The 21945-nt window shown below is 49.3% G+C and overlaps 2 protein-coding genes across 15 annotated transcripts in view; both read right to left on the bottom strand.

The window, feature by feature from the left end:
- Positions 1 to 3026: 3026 nt before the first annotated feature.
- PSMD2 (proteasome 26S subunit ubiquitin receptor, non-ATPase 2) lies at positions 3027 to 12417 on the bottom strand. 2 transcript variants are annotated; one of them, XM_001497742.5, is made up of 21 exons: positions 12146 to 12417; positions 11640 to 11696; positions 11107 to 11271; positions 10001 to 10122; positions 9593 to 9817; positions 9139 to 9297; positions 8838 to 8982; positions 8598 to 8658; positions 8196 to 8342; positions 7923 to 8029; positions 7599 to 7726; positions 7284 to 7371; positions 6093 to 6255; positions 5866 to 5967; positions 5544 to 5689; positions 5202 to 5285; positions 4812 to 4980; positions 4628 to 4722; positions 4301 to 4427; positions 3738 to 3856; positions 3027 to 3366 (listed from the first exon to the last, which is right to left on the bottom strand). In XM_001497742.5, exons 1-21 carry the CDS (start codon positions 12278 to 12280, stop codon positions 3184 to 3186), a joined length of 2727 nt encoding a protein of 908 aa, XP_001497792.3. In that variant the 5' UTR covers positions 12281 to 12417; the 3' UTR covers positions 3027 to 3183. The 2 variants fall into 2 exon arrangements, with proteins under 2 accessions (XP_001497792.3, XP_070099507.1); XM_070243406.1 differs by having other exon boundaries at positions 11934 to 12340.
- A 6163-nt stretch (positions 12418 to 18580) lies between these two features.
- ECE2 (endothelin converting enzyme 2) overlaps positions 18581 to 21945 on the bottom strand; it is a 30036-nt gene continuing 26671 nt past the window's right edge. For 6 of the 13 annotated variants that reach the window (XM_023623422.2, XM_070243400.1, XM_070243404.1 and 3 more), the window contains 6 exons: positions 21371 to 21474; positions 21070 to 21180; positions 20877 to 20944; positions 20505 to 20695; positions 20292 to 20387; positions 18581 to 19564 (listed from right to left, as the gene is read on the bottom strand). In XM_023623422.2, coding sequence (XP_023479190.1) covers positions 19388 to 19564; positions 20292 to 20387; positions 20505 to 20695; positions 20877 to 20944; positions 21070 to 21180; positions 21371 to 21474 — 747 coding nt within the window. In that variant the 3' untranslated portion in view covers positions 18581 to 19387. Of the gene's footprint in view, positions 19565 to 19905; positions 20388 to 20504; positions 20696 to 20876; positions 20945 to 21069; positions 21181 to 21370; positions 21475 to 21945 lie in introns of those variants that run through there. The other 7 variants (XM_070243401.1, XM_023623418.2, XM_014732778.3 and 4 more) reach the window with 3 other exon arrangements.

Raw genomic sequence — 21945 nt, 5'->3', positions numbered from 1 at the left:
AGAATGATGATGCAGATCTAGAGTGTTCTCTGTGACGCTCTTCGTTTGAGTTCTGTGACTTTATCATGTATGGCTTCCTCCTCTACTCTTCTCATTTCTCTTTCTCCATAAGCAAACTAATAAATTAAAATCAATTATTGCCTAAGTGTCAATCCATTTCTAGACCAGAAGCCACTCTCTCAAACGCCAGTAAGAACAAGATACGGGGGCCAGCCTGGTGGCATAGTGGTTAAGTTTTCTCGCTCTGCTTTGGCAGCCCGGGGTTTGCCGGTTCAGATCCCAGGCACAGACCTAGCACTGCTTATCAAGCCATGTTGTGGCAGGCATCCCACAAATGGGCACAGATTTTAGCTCAGGGCCAATCTTCCTCAGCAAAAAGAGGATTTGGGCCAGCCCCATGGCGGATTGGTTAAGTTGGTGCGCTCCACTTCAGCGACCCAGGGTTTCACTGGTTTGGATCCCGGGGGCGGACATGGCACTGCTCATTAGGCCACGCTGAGGCAGCGTCCCGCATGCCGCAACTAGAAGGACCCACGACTAAAATATACAACTATGTGCCAGGGGGATTTGGGGAGAAAAAAGCAGGAAAAAAAAAAAAAGATTGGCAACAGTTGTTAGCTCAGGTGCCAATCTTAAAAAAAACAGCAAATAAAAGTGGATTGGCAGTGGGTGTTAGCTCAGGGCCAATCTTCTTCTTCTTCTTCTTCAAAAAAGTAGTACCTAAAAGATATAATCACCTAAACACCCCAGAGGCATCTTAAATAGTGTATGCCCAGATAGGAATTTGTCATCTCTCCCTACTCAATAGAGTCCTACACTTAGACCCCAAACCTGGTGTCACTCATGCATTCTTTTTCAATCAATAGCGCCCAACCAGAAAACCTGGGATCCTACATTCATTCCCATTCACATACTATATCTAATCAGACACCATGTCCTACGGGTATTTGGATCAAAATCAAGTCCTGTTGATTTTATCTTTAAAAAACTTTCCTCTGCCCTTCCCCGTCTCCCCATTTCTACTGCCCTGGTTCAGGCACTCATTTTCCTTGCCTGGTCTCCGCACCTCCATGGTGAGCTTTCTCACCCAGAGAGCTGATCATGTCACTTTCCTGCTCTGATTCAGTGGTCCCCATTGAGATATACTGTCAATTTCTTAGCACCACAAAGCTCTTCTAAACCTGATCTGAGCCTGTCTCAAACTGTATCTCTTACTACACTTTTCCCTGGCCCTGTACCCTTCCCCAACCCAAGTTATCCACAGTTTTTCAAAACAAATAGCTTTTCTGCCCTCCTGCTTTTGCTACTCCCTTAGCTTTATCCTACCCTCTTTTCTTTTGGACAAACTCCTCATCTTCCTCCAAATCTGTTTCTTCAAAATCTCCCCTGACTCACCCAGACACTTAGGCCCTATTTCAGTGATCCTAGGGTACCTTGCCCATAGCCCAGGACAGTATCGATCCCGATATATCATTGTTTTCTTTTCCAATACATACGTTTTTTGAGGATAGGATTTTTTTTTCTACTTTCCATCCCCACAAACTAGATAATGCCCAATGCAGGATAGGGCTCCATTGGTATCTGTCACTGAATGAATAACCGAATGTGAAAGGTTAAGAACCACTGAAAATTTCTTACTCTAAAGCACAATCACTGATTCAGGAGAATTATCCTTTTATAGCTGTTTTGCAGTTCACAAATCACTTTCTAATTTACCTCATTTTAACCACCACCATTGGAAATGAGGAAAGGCAATTACTATGTCCCCATAATACAGATGGTAAGAGAGGCTCATCAGACATGCTGATTTGTTCAGACTACAGCACGCCCCCTTAAAAGGACTTGACTCCTAAGTCTAGTGCTTCAGCATTTTGTACAGGTTTTATATAGGCTGCCAAGTGAATGCAGAGGGAAGACAATGGAAACACTCAATCCAAAGTTGCCGCTTCTCCAGCTAGCGAAGACCTTGCACTACAATGGGGTCCACAAGTCTCCAAGGCTACAGAGACAGATTAACGTAATCAGTAAGGGCGTGGGCTTCAGAGTCAGATGGACTTAGATTCCAATCCTGGCCTCGTCACTTACTGTGAGAACGTGACTAAGTCACTGAACTTCCCCCAAACTACATTCCTCCCCAAAACACGGGATAATACCTATCTCTCAAAATTGCTGTGAGGTCTCAGAAGTATGTAGAACAATTATTCTTTCAACATTTATAGAAGACCTATTAAGTGCCAGTCACTGTTCAGAGGTTAAACCCACAGTTAGTGTTGGATAAATGCTAGCGATTGTCTGGCAGGTCCACATCTTCTCCTCCACTGTATGCACAGGGGTCCAGGCCCCAACTGGCAGGGAGCTATACTCATACCAGCCCCACGAGGAAGGAGCACTGCAGATCAAGAGTGATTACCTTCCAGGAAGGAGGCCTCTTCTCTTTCCCATTGCTACAGAGAGGAAGGTCAGGGTCAAGCTTCCTTGCACCCAGTTTCTGCAAGGACAGTCCAGAAGTAGATGTTAACATGATCAAATCTCTCAAATAGCAACCTCCCTTGAAGGACAAGAGGGTCATAGGAGATGAGGATATCCCTTTCATTCAGCGGCCCAAGAGTCAAGTTGGAAAGAGTGGGGCTAACTCTGCTGCCTCTTAGAGCAGGGATCGTCAGTCCAAAGCCAGGGAACGATGGGCTTGAGGTAAGTATGCATGGGGGGTGGGGGTGGGGGGTGTATGGGATCCACCTTGGAAAGTTATTTCTAAGAGTTTGTATAAAAATTTGTGTATGTGCATCTCCTAGAAAGCAGATCCATTATATTTATCAGCTTCTCAAGCATTCGTGTCCCAAAAGATGAACCACTGTTTTAAGATTAGGAAGGAGGAGAAAAGGGAAAGGGTCTTAGTTCTTCCCATTCAGGCAGCCCCTCTGCTAGCCTCGGCTCCAAGTTGCTAAAAACAATGCCCTCTCACATCCACTCCTCACCCTAGTCTGGCCTCCAGCCATGGTACCCCAGAAAACAGACACAGAAGGACCTCGAGGATAAAGGTCTTTATTCAACAAAGTCATCTCGCTTGGTAACAAAAGAACAAGAGGTAACGATTCCCTCAAAAGTCTGGAGCAGTGTCCACCCCTGACAGCAAGAAGCATGGCCCACTGACAACAGCCGCAGCTCAGAGCCCCTGGTGGCCACTCAGAGGTCATAGTTGGGGTTCTTCCGAAGGATAACAAAACCTTCTAAAATGGGGGTGACAGGAAGAAACTCCTCAGTGGCCAATTCTGCCCGCTCCCCGTGGGCCAACAACACTGGGGTTGTGTGTGTCTGGAACCCTGTGATGGTCTTAGGCTTTCCGGCCTGGCCCACCACATCCACTGCCTGTAGGGTAAGAAAATTGAGATGAAGCGACTCCATATGGTAATGTCACAGCAACCCAGTGCCCATACCAGTTTCCAAGAGACAGGTATATGTGCATTCTCCAAGTTCTAAAGTCACCCATCACATAACGACAGGGATACATTCTAAGAAACACGTCGTTATGCCATTTCATTGCTGGGCAAGCATCACAGATAAACAAGATGCAAACATCACTTATACCAACCTAGACGGTATAGTCTACTACACACCTAGGCTCTCAGTACTAATCTTACGGGACCATTGTTGTATACGCGGTCCGTCGTTGACCGAAACATTGTTATACAGCATACGACTGTACAGCCTGAGCCCTTCCCTCCGGCTCAACCTCTCACCTGGCCCACACGGACAGACACTGGCAATGGCCGCAGCTCCTCGTCGAATGTCACCAGCATTCGGGGCTGCATGGCAGCCACCAGCCCATACAGTACATAGTGCGATTTGCCGAGGATGACTGAGGGAAGAACACAGGACAAACATAGTTAGAGGCATCAAGGCAAGTCTGGCCTGAACCTTGGGACCCTACTCCAGCCCTGACTCTTTAAGCCCTCAGTCATGGCTGAACCCACACTCCTCCCCTCATAGACCCTACTACAAGCCAGAGATGCCCCCACCTTATTCTGCCCATGGCCCCTAGACTCGATAATCACTTCTCCCCAGGCCCTCAAAAATAGAAACTGGGCTTAGTTCTTCATCCTCAAAAGAAAATCTCTTTGGGCCAGATCACAAGTGTGGGAGATGAAAGTTTCATGAGGCCCACCACAGGCCCAAAGAACCTCAGGAACCCAGGGTGATACAGAGCTACCTCAGTCTTGCTCCTAAATTACCAAGGTGGCCCTGGTGGGGGTGGAGACAGGGCACTATGTGCCACCATTTAAGATTCCTGACATAAACTCACTGTTGCGGACATCCAGAAAAGAGACAAGTACAGTGAGCAGCCCAGCCACGGCCACTTGACTCATAAGCTGCCGGTCACTGTGGTAGGGGCAGAGGGTGAGTGTGCCCTTCCCTAAATGTGTCAGGCCCTGAAAAATACAGAGAGAAGTGCAGGTTGGGAGTCACATCTGAGGAGACATCAACGAACCCAGGCACACAGAAATCCCTCAACTCACTTACATCCTCCCTCCAAGCCAAACTCCAGGTCCCCTTCATGTCACATGTCTCCCTAGCATCACCACAGACACTTCCCTTGGCACACTCTAAGGAGAAGAGTTCTATTCTTTACCTGTGCCAAGCGCACCATGAAGAGGTTGTTGGGGTCCTTGGCATGATACTGGGCTAACTGGCGCAGCATCGCAGCCAGACGGGCATTATTGGTCCCTGGAAGTGTTAAGCATTACAGAGGCTTGAAAAGGGGGCCTCAAACCCTCCCCCAAGCTGCTTAGAATCTTTTTCTGACCAATACTCACCACTGCCCACCATGCCCATGGCAAAGATGGAGTTATAGGAAACTTCTGGGTCAGCATCATGAGAGAATTTGCTTAGAGTATCCAGGATGTTGAGTCGTGGATTGGAAACAGAAATTAAAGCCAGTGCTAAAGGCACAGCCCTTCGGAGCGTAGGCTCCCCGTATCTCAACTGGTGATAACAAAAAATAACAAGGCTATCACAGAAAGCAGGGAAAACAAGCTCAGATACAGGAACAGACTGATGGATAAAAGAGGGTTTAATCAAATTTTGTAGAAAAAGCACAGCAGAAAGATCATTTCTCCACTGAGAAAACCCATCAGGAAAGTCTCCTCTGGGGAACCCCAGGCATCAAAACCAGCATATTCCAACCTTCTCCATGCAATACTCACCAGGTGGCCAAAGGTTCGCAGTGCCATCTCTGCACCAATCTCCTCCCCCATAGCAATCAGGGCAATCCCCAGCACAGCCACTCCCTGGAATTCAAGAGGCAGCAGAACCCAGTAAGCTCAGGGACAAAAATTCACCCTTGACTCAAGTTCCCATCTAAGAAGAAAAAGCGGCTCTGGGGGGCATACCCTTACCCCTTGTGTACGGAACCCAGTCTCAGGCTATTTCACACACAGCAATACCCAGAGGGGCTCTAAAACAAACCCACACCCAGCTCCCCTGCTCCCCTCATGCTTATCTTTTCTCAGAGCATCGCTCAGAGAGTGCCCAACTGCCCACAGAACCTGATGTGCTCCCATGTCAGCAGGGGCTTCCTTCTTATCCTTGTCCTTCTTCTCCTTCTTGTCTTTGTCTTCCTCCTTCTCCTTGGAATCAAAGTGCTCACTGCAAATGTGGAGCAGTTGTTGCACCTTCAGTACATTCCCGGAGCCTGTGGCAAGGTAGTAAGGGGCAGAGAGGGTGGAAATGAGAAGGCACCAAGGAAAAGCTGACTCCAGGAAGAGAAGCTAAAGAATCTAAAGCAGATCAGAACTGAGAAAGGAGAAACAATCTGAAACATCACCCAAGAGAGAAGTGAGGAGTCACTGGGGAAGCACCAAGACAGACCTGCATAGGCACACACATCCACCAGTGTGTTGGCAAAACTGCGGAATGGCTCTGACACAACCTCCAGCGCGGCCAGGATTGCCTCAATGGCTTCTCCCTTCCCTAGGGGACAGATTCAAGGGGTCAGAGGACACTTGCTGCCATCGAGCACAGCCTGACCCACAAACCTTCCTTGTTGTATCCAGTCACTGTCAGCCTTTTGCCCAAACAGACAGACAACCCCTCACCCAGGTGGTTGAGGCCCAGTCCAAGAGGAAGCCAACGGGCATAAGTGTCCTTGAGCTCAGTCTCTGACTTCTCCATGATGGTCTGAAGGATAGTAGAAGTGACATCTCCATTGCAGGATCCCACTGCTATCATTCCACAGGCTAGAGCTGTCACACCTGCCACCTAAAAATAGGAAAATCATTATTACACAAAGTAAGTTATTAAAAGTTGTTTACCTGTCCTGACTCAAGATAGTCAACTCCTATAGTCAATTGTGACTAGGTAATAGTCCCTTTCTGACGGGAGGTCAAAATAACAATGGCAGCAGGCACTCACTGAACGCTTACTGCACGTCAGCCACTATGCCAACTGCTTTGCATGCTATTAACATTCAATTCACACGAGAACCCCAAGAAACAGGTCCTGCTGTTATTCTTCTTTTACTGATGAGAAAAATGAAGCCTAAAGAGATTGAGTCACAGGTCCAAGATCACATTGCTTGTAAGCAGAGGTGGCAGGATTTGAACTGAAGTCTTTCTGACTAAAATCTACACTAGCCACCATACTGTATTCATCCATCACTGAAGCAACTTGCACAAGTGAGAAAATTTAAGATTGGCCGATGACTAAAACATTGAGTGAGAATCACCCACCCCAACCTGGCTTAAGTTACTCTCCACTCTAGTCTGGTACTTCCTCATGGATCCCAAGGGCTGGAACTCAATATCAAAACGTTAACTCTTTTTTTTTTCCCTATGCTTTATTTATTTATTTTTGGGTGAGGAAGATTGGCTCTGAGCCAACATCTGTTGCCAATCTTCCTCTTTTTTTTTTCTCCCCAAAGCCCCAGTACATAGTGGTATATTCTAGTTGCAGATCATTCTAGTTCTGCTATGTGGGAAGCCACCTCAGCATGGCTTGATGAGCCATGCATAGGTCTGCACCCAGGATCCAAACCAGCGAACCCTGGTCCGCCAAAGCAGAGTGCGCAAACTTAACCATTCAGCCACAGGGCCAGCCCCCAAAATGTTAACTCGTTAGCCTCAACAACACCTGAGGCTCAGAATCCCAGTTCCAAGAGATTTTAATGAAGTGATACACCTCCCCTCCTCTCTCACACACACACTTCTTTTTTCGCTGTTTATCACAGAAAGTGGTAGGACTCAGAGCACCTTCTCTACCTCCCCTAAATGACTAACAGCTCTACTCACCTCCATACTGGACTTTGAATCTCCCATCACAGGCAGCAGCAATGTTAGAACATCTTCGCGATTGGAGCCGGCATAGGCCAGGCCTAGCCTGCAAAAGCCAGGGAGAGGCAGTCCCCAACACACATCCGAGGACAGGACAAGGAAGGAACAAGAAGAGGATTGGTTATTCATTATCGTTTCAACAGACACCACCAAGAGCCAAATACTCGACAGGCAAGGTGGGAGTCCTTGGTAATACAAAGGCGAAGAGGGTCCAGCTCCTGTTTTCCCAGAGCTTACAGGCTGAGCACTGTCAGAAGAAGCAAGAAGCCTCACCCAAAGATGGAACCAAGTCTCATAGTGTTGCTGTTGTGGAGAACATAGTCTGAGAGCAGTGCCAGAGCAGGGTCACACTCATTCCGGACCCCAGAGTTCACGATGCCACAGGCCAGGAGGGCTCCTGACTGCAAAATGCAAACAGAGTCTTCACTCAGGCTACTCTACCTTCCTCATCACAAAGGATGCAACATGGGCCGCGGTGCAGCAACCACCTTATCTAGAGTTAAAAATCGAGTAGATCTTACCAGTGAAAGGGAAGCCCCACATGCCCTAGAACATAAGAGGGGGCTGTCCCCATTAATGGGCTGTGCTCAGACCAACCTTAATGTAGTCCTCAGAGGAGTACAAGTACTTGTCAATCTGGGTGAGACCACCATCCACGTCCCATAGCAGAATCATGCCAAGGGATGCAGCTGCACTCAACATTCCTATACCAAGGAAAAACGTATCAGTCTTAAAGTGGCCCTATCCTGAGAAAACTGTTACAAAGAGCTCTCTAAGGAATTGCCTTGGGGATCCCTTGTCAGGTAACATACGAACCTAGGAGGACAACAAGAGTGACCAAAGCAACATAAAGTAAGAATGGAAGTATACCATGGTCTTTGTTCTTGTAAAGCCATTTGTTGCCATCATCAGTCAGCAGCTTGTCCTGGCCAAAGGCCGCATTCACGAAGCCATTCACAAAAGAAGAGGCCAGGTTCATGCGAGCAGAGTCCACTTGAGAGCCGCTGCCCCCAAACCCTGCACAAGAGGGAGAGAAAAGGAAAGGAAGCTTTAGAGCAGGGAAGGAAAGCAACACAGCACAGCAGCTGGTTTCTGGTTCCGAGTTGGCCCTTTAGGATCCCCTATCTATGCCCCCAACAGTGAGCTGGAGAAAAGGTATGTGGGAATTCTGAGCTCTATAGGATAAGCACGTTGGGCCAAGCTATCATTCCCAATACAAGGGGCATAATCAACAATCTTCCAGTCCCCACACATAGGGAGATGGCTACTCACTGTTGTTCTCTAGATGGGTTTTATAGATGTCATCAGGCACCTTGGGCTCCATGATGTCCAGCTGAAGAGAAGTCAGAGGGTCACAATTGCTCCCCTAGTCCTTCCCTAGAGTCCCTTCTGCTACCCCACTGGATGGCAATTCTAACCAAGGAGAGTCTAGTCAGAGGTACAGTCAGCAAGGTGTATTACCAGGGAGAATCACAACCAAAAAAGCCTCGATGGAAAAGGGCAGAGTCTCACCTCCCGAGCTAATGCCAAGAAGTTGCTGTTGAGCTGCACATTGGACATGATCTCTGTCAGGTCCTCATATTCCTCCACATCCTCACTCAGCTCCAGAAACACCCCATGGCGGCCTAGCATAAAAGCCATCTGCTTCTGTACTACCCTGTGGGAGAGAGCCATCACATCTGCTCAACCCCTGGCCACGAAGGGCACAGAAAAGCCCCTCAAGACCTAAGCAGAAACTACAAGTCTTGGCTCGTCATGCAAATGCCCCATCCATGAACTTAGCTCTTCCTCTTCCAACTTCTTCCCTACATACACATCCTTGCAAGAGGTGAAGATGTCTTCTACCAGCTCCATGTCATTGAGCATCAATGCCAATCTCAGAGCTTCAGGGAAGCGACTGAACTTTCGGAACACACCCAAAGCACAACGCAGTAGGGCAGAGTTCTCAGGCTCAGGCACATAATTCACACAACTACAAAAGTAAAAATAATAAAGGAATCAGAAAGTTCCAGATGTCCATTTACCCCATTTAATTCACTTACCCAAATTAAATAGTGAATGCCTACTATATACCAAGCATTATGCTAGATGCTGGACTACTAAGGAGACAAGAAGTCTCTGTCCTCAAGAAGCTCAGAAACATCACCAAATTAACAAGTTTGATGCTACTTGTGAAACAGATGCTCAAGGAGAACAGAGGAGGCACAATTGAGAGAGAAGTGCTGGGGAAGATAAGCCTGACACTATTCCCTAGCATGCTCACTCACCTGGTAAGATACAGGCAGACTTTTGCATATGCATTCTCGTCAATGTCTTTCTCCAGCATATCTACCTGCTCAATTTCCATGAGCAGGTCACAGGCCTCATGCTCTGCATTGTGGGCCATGTTGTAGGGGACAATCTCCTTTACCAGCGTCAGTAGTGGCTCCCGCTGTGCCTTCTCTGCATCATCCAGCTCCTGCCACTCCTTAGCCACTTCTCCTGCCAGATGCCTACGGATAGGCCCAGACCATTAGGGGAGCACAGCTTCATAGGAAGCACTTCCCTGTGAGTCAAGGAATTCAGGGTCTGGGAAACTCAATACACCAATACTCCGAGAAAGAGAGTACTCCAAGATAGAACTCAAAAGTATGCCTCAGAACCCCCATCATATTCCCAAGAAGAAAAAGTCTTACCTGACATACTCGTGACCCCATGATGCCAATTCCTCCTGGGAGCCCACTAGTCGATACTTGAGGCACTCACGCTCCCCACTCATAGTCATGGCCAAAACAGAGATGATGTCAGCAGCAAAACGCTAGAAGGAAATAAGTCTTCTGAAGTCAAATCCAGGGTAAGAGGAGTGTTACACTATAGAATCAAGATCACTGTCACTATTCCCAAAATTAAGCATTAACCATATATCAGCCTCTGTTCTAGAAATTTAAACATGTTATCTAAACTAAGCCTCACAATAACCCTAACGTTAGTGTTGCTATCTCCCTTTTCAACCAAAATGGCTAAAGAGTGGTAAGAAAGGGAGAGTGGAGAAAAATAGAGACTGTGAATTTTATTCTAATCACAACAATAAACTATTAAAACTTTTTTTTTTAAGATTTTATTTTTCCTTTTTCGCCCCAAAGCCCCACAGTGCATAGTTGTGTGTTTTTAGTTGTGGCATGTGGGACACCGCCTCAGCATGGCCTGATGAGCGGTGCCATGTCAGCACCCAGGATCCGAATGGTGAAACCCTGGGCTGCCACAGTGGAGCGCGCAAACTTAACCACTCAGCCACGGGGTCAGCCCCTATTAAAACATTTTAAGCAGAAAAGATGCACCATCTAGGAAGATCACTATGGCTGCTGTATGAGAGACAGACTATGCAGGGAGGGGGTCAAGGACAAAAAGAAGAAGGCCAGTTAGGGGCTGCTGCAGTAATCTAGGTGAGAACTGAAGATGTCCTGCATTAGGGCTGTACTAACAGGCAGAGAACTTATTGAACTGGGAGTATATTTTAGAGATAAAACAAATGAATGTACATGGGATATGAGGGAAAGAGAAAAATTAAAGTTCACAGTAAATTAATAACAGATCACAATACTGAAATCCCAAGGTCATCATAAATGACAGAAACATGTCTTCTGAGAAGGCGATCCTCCTGTCAGCTCTCATGTGAGTATTTTGACTGTGATGAGCTCTATTCAACTAGTTCAGATCTCAGGACTATCGGCTTCCTCTAACTCACCATGAGCTCCATGGTCTAGACGAACTAGGCCTCCACCAGCTTCTGAAATACTTTTACCTTATTCTCCCCAGGGGCCATGTTCTCATAGATTTCCTTCAGTTTGCCATAGTGTGGACGCAGAAATTTGAGAGGCTTGGGCACTGAAGTCATGGAAGTTGTAGAAGAACGAATCTGCCTCCGAAGTTCCTCCAAGGCTGGTCGGTACAGGGATGTGTCCTTCTCCTGATCAGAGGATGTTACAGCTCAGACAAAAAGGAGGCATATCCCTCAAGTGATAACACACAGGTGTTTAACTAACAACTCCCCTAGGAAAGTAACTCTGTCTTATTCATCTGTGATTCCCCAAACTCCCTGCACACTGCCTGGCACAAAAACCAAGGAATTGCTTCTCCCAAGAGAAAAAGCTACAAAATCTTTCAAATATCCTTTGTTACTCTCCTCCCTCACAACATGGTCATAACACTGATCCTAAAATACAGTCCCATCTTTCCCTATACCTCACGTAGGAGTTGTTGCCCCCAAATGAAATAAAGCAAACAAATGGGAAAGACCCAAAATATGCACCCGTTCATGTTAACACCACGACTCACCCCTAGTCGTTCCACGAGCATCTCCAGTTCATCCTGAAGTTGTTTGTCCTCCTCAGACTGGAGGGTTGGAAGAAGCAGCTCATCAAGAGAAGGAATCCCAAACACATCCTCCTCCCGTCCACCCTGGGGCAGGTGGAGAGTGAGCCTGCCTCCTCAGGACGGCCCAGATGGACAAGGAAATAGAGCGGGAACGGGAAGCCCTGCGGGGAAGGCAGCCTGGCTTCTGGGCCAGGCTCTGCTTGAATGCCGGTCTAAAAAATGGGGGTGACAATGACCCGCCCGGGCCCACCTCACCAGGCGGTGGTGAGGGCTGGTGGGGACGGCGGAGATGACGGCGCAGAATGGAGGATGAGGGGCAGGGTGGCGGGGTGCCGGGCGCCCCGAGGGTTGCCCCAGCCGCCCCCACCCGGGCCGGGTGGGGTCGTTGGGAGTCGAGCTCGAGGCCTGCGGAACCGCCGTGACTCAGCCCGCGGCCTCCTCCGCCGGCTCCCGGGGCCGCGCCTCACCAGCTCCTGCTCTTTGTCTTTGTCCCCGGCATCCCTCCGCTCCTTCCCACTCGACTTCTCGTCCGCGCCGCCGGGGGACGTCGCTGGGGCCTGCTGGGGCAGCAGCGGTGCCTTGTCCCGACCGCCCTCCTCCATCTCCGCCGCCACTGCCGGCCGGCTGCGCGCGCACAGCCAGTACCGCCCCGGTTCCCAGATGGCCTCGCGCGCACCGCCCACCGCGCCCCTCCTTCTCCAGAGCCCGCCTGCGACCGGAAACGCCGCGACGACCCACCTACCCATGTAGTCTGGGAGTCCCAGCCCTCCGACCCTGTCCCCGGAAGCCGTATGAAAACTACAACTCCCAGCTTCCCGCGCGTCATAGGTACCGCCCCGGCTCGGACCTGGGGTTTGCTTAAGGCTACCTGACTGTGCCGTCTGGGGTTTAAGTGCTCTCGCTGCTGTAGAGGATAAACTGTTGGCGAGCCGAGAGCCAGCCCACGGATCTCCTCATAACAGTGTGTATAGTACCCACAGTGACACCCGGTTGGCTGCGTGGTGAAACAAACGGACCAGATTCTTGAATCCGGGAGGTTTGATGGCCATATGTATGACGTCTGTGGAATTTATGCCTAGCCCCACACCACTGTGGATATTAACCTCATAACATTTCCCCCCGGTTGAAGGAGAGTACTCTAATATTACTGTGAGGATGTGGCTACCATCTTAAATCCATCTGCGGAGCCAGGTGGAGTAGAAATGAATAAATAAATAAGTCCTATGCTCTGACGGTAAATTCTGGAGCTAAAAACCAAAGAAGACAGTCTTTGCCCTCAGTCTGTCTTTTGGTCTTCCTCTCCCTGTTATGATTAGAAGGGGTGTGACTGACACTCTTTCTGTCACGGCTGATTTTAAATGATATAGCATATTGTTCTCACAACCTTTTGAGTTTGGTAGGGTTGTGTCCGTTTTACAGAGGACATTATATGGTAAGTAGTAGACTCAAGATTTGAACCCTGATCTTTCAAGCTTCTGAGCTCTTGACTGTTTCCGGCAAACCTCAAAGTTCCTCCTTCAGTTTGCGCTATGTGTATGTATCTAGAAGGTGAAAAAAGAGTAAATAACTCTTCTCCCCTTCATCTGGCGGGAACCCTCACCATTTGGCCTGGAGTCTCATTTTATGGGTTCTGAGGCATTAAAGATGCAGAAAGTGTTTGTTAAAAAAAAAACAAAAACCGCCTAGCACAGCACAGTTAGCACTGAATGACCATTGGCTAAATATTTGTATAAATACAGATGTAAAGATCTGAAGCCCATTTTAAAACCTGTCGCTCTTTTCCACTCAGTGCTTGGATTTTGAGGATGACCTTCCATTTCTGTCACCAATGATTCCTCAAGCCCTGGTCTGCTGACAGAAATTGGTCAGTCCATAGCTGTTCTGCCTATTCCGTCTCTGGCTTCAAGATGTCCATGCATTGCCATGCTTTCTTCAGTCATCTTAGACATATTTCTCCTAAATCTCTCCTTTTTCCATGACTTCCTTCTGTCACGTCTCAGATTTTGTCTTTTATACCAGTCATATCCCAACCAGCACTTTAGAGGAGTTGGGGTGATGTTGCGGCATAAAGCACAGGCTGCTATCAGCTGGTGACTCCAGATGAAGAATATATGAATGTTTGTTTCATGTTTCAATTATGTTTCAACTTTTTTGTAGGTTTGAAATGTTTCAAAATAAAAAGTTGAGGGTGGGTGGGAGAACATAAGCTTTAGAGAACAAACAGACCTGGTGTTGAAAAGCAAATTCTGCCCTTCACCAGCTGTAATACTTGGGCAAGCTTCCTAACCTCTCTCAGCTTGGTTTCTTCCTCTGTGAAATGTGGGTAATAAAGTATCTCCCTTGTAAGTTTTTATGAGAACGAAATAAGACAATGTATATAAAGTGCCTAGCAAGGTGCCTGGCAACTGGTGAGGAGGCAGTTGTCATTTTCCCACTACCTCCGCTCTGCAGGGCTGAGGTGAACATTCTTGTCGCCTGCCCCCCACCTCCAAGCACTCAAGCCCCAAGCCTCTTCAGCCAAATGCAAATGTCTGGCAGTTATTTTCAAGGCCCCATGATAACAGTGATGTCCTGCCTCAAGCTTTATTTCAGTCAAATTGCCCTCCCAGAAACAGTCCTTCTACCATTTGGCCAAACTCCCAGCCTTGTGGCCAAATTGCTCTCCAATCAGTGGGCAGCCCATCACCTGTCCCTTCTACCACCTTCCTTCAAATCACATCCACAAGCCAGCTATGCTGCCCCCAAACTCATAGCCTGAGCTATAGAGCCTCACATCTCACGGATGGCTCTACTCATCTGAGAGCCATTCGACCCAAAGCATCACTTACATAACACCAGAAGTGCTCCTGGCAGGACACAGCATCGCACTGTTTCCACTGGGTTGCTACTTTCTTTGTGTGATATTTTTCAAACAGTCAGATTGTACTGTGGCCCTTACTGTTCATTCCAAGCACTGACAGCAGATGTTGCAATCCCCTCTTTTTCATATCCACTCTTACAACTTCTCTTCTCCAGACCCTCACCTCTCATTAGGCCCTTTCACCTCCCTCTTCTGATTATCCTAAACATTTCACATTTCTGAACAGGCCCTGCCCCTTTGAGCTGATTAGCCTTTTCACACTGCTATTCTTTCTGTATGGAATGCCCTTCGCTGTTTTCAGCTAGCAGATTCTATCCTCTGTACTCCAAACTCAAAATTGCCTGTCTAGGAGGTCTTTCCTGTTCTACCCTTCAAGTTAGCCATTTCTTCCCTGTGCTCCTATCATGCTTGGTACCTACATCTCCCTCCCTAGACTCTGAGCTCTTGGAGAACAGGAATTGTGTCTTATTCATCTTTGTGCCTCTAGCATCCAAACTAATGCCCCGTTTCTGGTAGGCCTTGACAAATATTTGTTGAAAGAATGAATGATTGGCTTTGCATTCATCTTCAGGTCATCTTTGTATAAAATAATGGCCCACTGACGCTGGCCCAGTGGCACAGCAGTTAAGTTTTCATGTTCTGCTTCGGCAGTCTAGGGTTTGCCAGTTCAGATCCTGGGTGCGGACCTATGCACTGCTTGTCAAGCCATGCTGTAGCAGGCATCCCACATATAAAGTAGAGGAAGATGGGCATGGATGTTAGCTCAGGACCAATCTTCCTCAGCAAATAAAAAAAAAAAAAAAGAGGAGGATTGGTTGCAGGTGTTAGCTCAGGGCTAATCTTCCTCAAAAAAAAAATAATAATCATGGCCAACTTGGGACTCTCTTTGGAGCCCAGAGCTGGGCATTGGGAAACTTGGGATTCTCCATTTGTGAATCATGATAGGTCTGCTGAAACTGTGCTTATTTTATGGATTATTCTCTCCCACTTGAGATTTCCAGAGTGCTTCCAAGTGTGAAATCACATTGTTTGGTATATGTTACCTTATTGTGCATTGGAATTAGTCTGACTTCCCAATGGGACAGTGTTAGGGTATGGCCCAGCACCTTACCAATAACTGCTCTCATGTGTCCACCCAGGAGCACCATCTTTTATTTCCCCTTCTGCCTTAAAAGACCAGACCATATCACAAATGTGTATTTATCAGCTTGGCAGGGCTACTAAGGGTGAAGTCTACATCTGTCACCTGATGTTCACCTTGCCTTGCCTCTGGAACCAAGCACCTGCAGAGTGCTCAACAAACAGGTGCTGCCTGGCTTAATTTGAGCTCAACATGTGCTTAGGTTTCCTGCATCTGCCTGGTTGTCACAGGAGCCTAGCCCAGGGGAGCTGGGTGGCATTGAAATGCACCTGCTGGTGATGGTCTCACTTGGAAGCATGATGAAGCCCAGAAGACAGATGTCTATGCTTGAGTCTAAACTCTAGAAGACTAAATGGTGGTGATTTAGAGCATCTGAGTTCCAAATCTGAGGATCTGAGTTCCAAACCTGACTTTAATGCAATCTGTCTTGAAGTTATGGAATCTTTTCCCTTAGTTTCTCCACTTGTAAAATAGAGACAATGATAGAACCTCTTTTTAAGTTGTTGTGGGAATTTAATGAGATGATGTTTTTAAAGTGCTCAGCACAGGCTTAAACAAATAGGGACTTGGTAAATGAGAGCTGCTAATTATTATTAGACACTTTAACCCTTTTGCAAATATGGAGTTGTTTGTTTGTTTTTTGAGGAAGATTAGCCCTAAGCTAACATCTGTCACTAATCCTCCTCTTTCTGCTCAGGACAATAGGCCCTGAGCTAACATCCGTGCCCATCTTCCTCTACTTTATATATGGGATGCCTGCCGCAACATGGCTTGACAAGCAGTATGTAGCTTTGCACCCAGGATCCAGGCTGGTGAACCCCAGGCCACCGGGGTAGAGTGTGCGAAATTAACCACTATACCACGGGGCCAGCCCAAAAATATTGAGTGTTTTTTTTTTTTTTCAGATTGACCCTGAGATAACATCTGTTGCCAATCTTTTGTTTTTTTCTCTTCTTCTTCCCAGAGCCCCCTAGTACATAGTTGTATATTCTAGTTGTAGGTCCTTTTAGTTCTGCTATGTTGGATGCCACCTCAGCATGGCTTGATGAGCAGTGCTAGGTCCGCACCCAGGATCTGGACTGGTGAAACCCTGAGCCACCAAAGTAGAGCGCACAAACTTAACCACTCAGCCACAGGCCAGCCCCAAATACCACATTTTAATGTCACAATGGCCAGCTAGTAAGCATCCTAAGCTGGCCTCTGAAACCAGGAGTCAAGGGAAGCAAGGCTTTATGCTGCCAAGCCTCTCTCCTCAGTCATTACACTCTCTGACATTACAAATTTCATCCTCTGTGCAACACCCAAACTTCACAAGTAATTTCTTAATATTTCTTTGGGTTCTGGAACTTGCTAAGCCCATGAATTCACTTCTTAAAACAGTAAAGCTGATCTGGTCCTCAGAGATCATCTCATCCAACCCACTTATTTTACGGACTGCTAAGGATACTGAAACCTACAGAGGGGCTGAGCCAGGCCTAGTATCACACAGCTAGTGGGTGGCAGAGTGGAGCTAGAGCCAGGTTTCCAGATGTGATGGCCCTCCTCTTTCCAATACGCCTTGCCATCCCTCCTGGAGTTGTGCTCTCAGAAGCTCAAGCCATGCTTTCCCTTGGTCACAGAGTTTCCGAGGCCACTTTGTTCCTTTCTGAGTAGCCAGCTGTTTCCTTCCCTTGGTGAGCAGCCAGCACCTCCAATAACTTGAAAGGGGCCCACATATAGCTCTTTATAGGAAGAGTCTGGTGCTGGGATAGGATACAGACTGTGGGACACATGCTGATGCCATGGCCCATGGACCAGGGACCCCAGCAGCAATCACTGCCAAAGCTTCACTCTTACCCTCCAAACTTAACAAACCCTCCCTACTTACACCTTGGGGAACACTGAGTTTTCAAGAGAATTGAGACTGGACTCTTTCCACTGTTTTGCTCTGGTTCTCATTTTACAATAAAGAAACTGAGGCTCATGGAGGTTAGGGGGTAGGCTCAAGCTCATACAGCTATCAGAGCTTCCATTTCAATCCAGGTCTCCTTGGCTGCAAGTGGTTAGAGTTAGATCTGTAAAATGGAAACTGGAGCACTTATGAAGTATGTTGCTCTGAGGATTGGATGAGCTCATGAAAGTGAAAGTGCCAACAGGAAAGGGGTCACCTGAGGGAAGGAATCATCTTATTCATCTTTGCATCACCCGTGCCTGGCACATTGTTAGGAATCAATACACTTTTAAAAAAAATCTATGAATGTATACATTAATAAATGAATGAATAAAGAAATGAGCCACCTAGCAGAGGCGCCTGGAACACAAGAGGTATTCAGAAAATGCCCCTTTTCCCTCCCTCGCTCTGGAGGGTGGCAGCCATATCTACAGTCTCTGCGCCTGGCACGTTGGAGGCCTTGATGAGTGTGAGGAGGGATGAGTGACTCTCAGGAGCACTGAGCCTTTGAGGCCATGTGGAAATGCATGTCTTTCCAGCCACAAGCAGAGGCCGGTGCTCTGAGCTCCAGGGAGTGGCGTGCTACCTTGGCCAGGGCTTCCCTCCAGTGCAGGGTAAGGGCCACCCATCTTCCAAGCCGACCCTGGCCCGGTAGTTACCCAAACTCAGTGTCAGGCCTGGCTGCATGCACCTGACTGCATGTGGAGGGCAGTAGCAAATCTTTCCAGCTGTGGAACAGCTGGCTATGGGAATACAGCCACCACAGAGCAGAGGATAGACTGTCCAGCCTGACTCAACCCCGTTCCATTCCTCCATCTTGTCGTCTTAGGGCTTCAAATTTCAGTCCCCTGTGTCTGGTGAGTGGGTAAATGAGTGTCTAGAAGAGGGCTTGGCATTCAGTAGGTGCTGAATAAATACTGGTGGAATGAGTAAATGAATAAATGAAAACAGGACTGAAGGAAGAGACAGGCTGACTGATGCGTGTCTATTTATTGGCACAGGGTCCTACAGGGCCAAGACCACTCCCTCCCCACCCTCTTCCCTGTAAAAATAAACTCTGTCCTTCCCTCTCCCTGCTGTACTTTCCTGTTTGGTCCAGGGAGGATCAGTCACCCCCTAAGACTTGCACCCCAGGACACAGGAACTAGTATCCCCTACACGTACACACTTCCCCTCTGAGCCCAGGGAAACTGGGAGGCAGCAGGAAGGCTTGGGAAGGCCCTCAGACTTCCACTAAGAGCTGAGCACAGGTGGTCTGTCATGAGGGTTGGCAGCAGTGTTGGAAGCAGCAGCATGAGGAACATGGGGTGGGGGCAGCCCCTGAGGGTGGGGCTGAAAGGAGCTGAGTCCACTCCTAAGTGAGCACTGAGTGAGCCTCAGGGAGAAGTGTGGGAGGCACACCACCCAGGCCCTGCCTGATCAGAGTATGGCAGGCACAGCAGGCCCTATGGCCACCAAGCTGAGGGAGCTTGGAACCAGAGGAGGCGGACTCATTCCTGTGGGAGCTGGGGCCCCCTACCCAGGCCTCCTCCAGGCAGGGTGACATGCAAAGATGTCACAGTGAATGGTGGGGGCTCTGCTGGAGGCAGGGGTACCTCCAAAGCAGAGGCACGATGTGGTGGTTGAGGAGGGACTGGGACTCATGTCACCTGTGGTGTGGAGGGGCTGGACCCAGCCCGGCTGGCATTTGCCTTCTCCAAACCCTGGAGCAAACAGCCTTGCTGGGCGAGCTGCCCCAGGCCCTGGCAACAGCCAGCCATTTCTCCCTGGACCCAGGTCTACCACACCTCACACAGCTGCCCTGGGTTCATGGGGGAGCCGACAGGGCAGCCGAAGTGCCGCAGGAAGTCACGGGAGTTGGAGAGAGTGCCCAGCACACGGAAGCGGGCAGGGCTGTGGGGATCGGTCACCAGCCCCTCGTGAGAGCTCTCGGGTGTGCGGACCGAGCACCACACCTGCAGGCCAGGACAGACACGGGGACATACGGTGTCTAATGCAGGCAGGGCCACAGTCTTGGCTGCAGTAGAGCCATCCCAGGGACACAAACCACTACTGCCCCAGCCCCTCAGCTCAGGAGGCCTCAGGGACACAGGAGGGGGCTCAGCCAGCATCTCAGCCCCATCCCCTTGCTATCAGCACCAAGGAAGGGGAATGCACCCTCCCTCCCAAATTCCTTGAAGGCCTTTCAAAGCTGCTCTGGAAATTGAGTTGCCCAGGATGGACATGTCTGAGGGGAGGAAGCCCAGCCTCCAGAGGTGGCCTGCTGTAGGGCAAAGGACCTAGAGGAGACCCTGCCTGAGTCACACTCTGCCACTTACTTTATTCCTGGGTAGCCCTGGACGAGCCACTTTGTCCCCGAGCTTTAGTTTCCTCCTCCACAGCCACCTCACAGGAACAGCATGAGGATCAATCCTGCCCCCCACCCCCTGCCCCCTCAAGCAGGGCAGCCCTGCCCTCTGAGATCTGCAAAAGCCTCCTGAAGAGTTCTCCCTCAGGCCTCCTCACACGCTTCCATGGCCCCAGCCGAGAGGCTCCGGGCATGAGGCCTTCCCAGACCACAATCCAAATCCCATCTTTGGCCCCATGGCCCAGTCCCTTTCCTGCATGCCCCAAGACTTCTAATGACACGCCCAGGAGGGACTGGGAGAGTGGCAGACGCTGGGCCTCCCAGGAGGGCAATACCTGGGCAAATCCCACAAAGAAGAGCTGGTGGTTGGTGAGCCCCACAGCTGGCAGCTGCTGCTCCTCCCCGTGCTTTCTCAGCCACGCTTTGTAAGCCTGGGGTTGGACACGGGGCGGCAAGTCCATCAGGGCCTGCCCACCATCTCCACCCAGCACCCTTCTCCCCCAGGGTAGGTGGGCCTCAGCCACTGGAGGGCTGGCTGGGCCACTCACATTGTAGGCAGCCTTAAGCCCCCCGTTGTCAGCGATGTTTTCCCCCAGTGTCTGGCGGCCATTGAGCTTCTCCCCGTTGACCTGGTACTGGCTGTACTGCTCCTCCATGCAGGCTGTGTGATTCCGGAAGGCTGCCAGAGACTCATTCTGCCACCATGGCCGCAGGTTCCCTTCCTTGTCATACTCGCGCCCTGAGGAAAACTAAACTTTGCACCCCATGGAGACCAGAGCTCAACCCTTGGAGGCAGGAGCACCCCTCCCAGCCCTAGTTCACAGACTCCAGGGTCCCTGGGGCCTGCTCCCAACATCTCAAGGCCCTGCAGGAACCACTGGGAATTCTAAGCTAGGGGGGACAACTCCATGAGCCTCTACCTTGGTCATCAAAGGCATGTGTCAACTCGTGGCCCATCACCACACCGATGCCACCAAAGTTCAGAGCCCTGGTAAGTGAGGAATGCTGAGTGAGGACATGGAGAGGGGGCTTGCAGATCCTACTTCCAGCCCTGCCCCCAGCTCACCCGCAGGCCCAGGCCCCAGCACCCAGCCCCTCCTGCCTCAGACACACTTGGGGTGGTTACGGGCGTAGAAGGGGGCCTGCAGGATGCCGGCAGGGAAGACAATTTCATTCTTGGTTGGAAGGTAGTAGGCATTCACTGTCTGGGGGGTCATGCTCCACCTGGGGGAAGAGGGAGAGGCTGAGCCTCCTGACCCCCCGATGCCCCTCGCAGCCCAGCAGTCCTGACCTACCTCCTGCAAGGACATTGTGCCTCTGGTTTGGGATCAGTCTTGCGATTCCCTTCCCCCAGCCCTGGAAACCTCCCCCACCTCTCCTGCTGCCCCCATGTGTCTGCGGCCCCCATGCTCACTGGTCCCGGCTGGGAGGCTTGCGGAGCTGGTCAGCCATCACTTTAGCAGAGAAGTTGTACAGATTCAACATGTTCTGGAAGAAGGAATCTTCAGAGACTTCATACTATGAGAATGGCAGGAAGTAGGAAGCAAGTGAGAAAACACATTGGAGAAGATAATAGTCCCAGTTTGGCTACCAATTAGCACCTCTCTGAGCCTCAGTTTCCTCAAGTGTAAAATGGGAGTAAAATATCTAGTGAATAATAATTGCCAACATTTAAAGAGCACCTGTGGACCTATGTAAAATAGCACCCCCATTTTACAGATGAAGAAACTGAGCCCCAGCGAGGGTATATAACTTGTCCAAGGTTACACGGTTAGGTAAGGGTAGGAACAGGATCTGACTCAGGTTTGACTACAAATCCCTGCCTGTTAACACTGCATTCTACTGCTGTCTGGTCTGCAGCCTGGCACAGAGCCAGCACTTGAGCAACGTTGGTTGCCTGCACTTGCCCCTGAAAGGATCCAATGAGCACCTCCTTCTCTTCCAGGGCTCGAGCCCTGATTACTGAGCCCAGAGAATAGTGTCCCCACC

Source organism: Equus caballus, chromosome 19, assembly GCF_041296265.1.
Source record: "Equus caballus isolate H_3958 breed thoroughbred chromosome 19, TB-T2T, whole genome shotgun sequence".
Lineage (NCBI taxonomy): Eukaryota > Metazoa > Chordata > Mammalia > Perissodactyla > Equidae > Equus > Equus caballus.
This window is presented reverse-complemented; position numbering and strand designations above follow the sequence as displayed.

Bases quoted from the DNA above. Each gene is read 5' to 3' on its own strand.
- PSMD2 (XM_001497742.5), bottom strand. From the start codon at position 12,280: ATGGAGGAGGGCGGTCGGGACAAGGCACCGCTGCTGCCCCAGCAGGCC. The intron at 6,256-7,283 runs GTGAGTAGAGCT...TCCTATTTTTAG, and splicing joins ATTCAAAGTCCAGTATGGAG to GTGGCAGGTGTGACAGCTCT. The intron at 3,857-4,300 runs GTGAGTTTATGT...TTCTTCCCTCAG, and splicing joins TTTTCTGGATGTCCGCAACA to TCATCCTCGGCAAATCGCAC.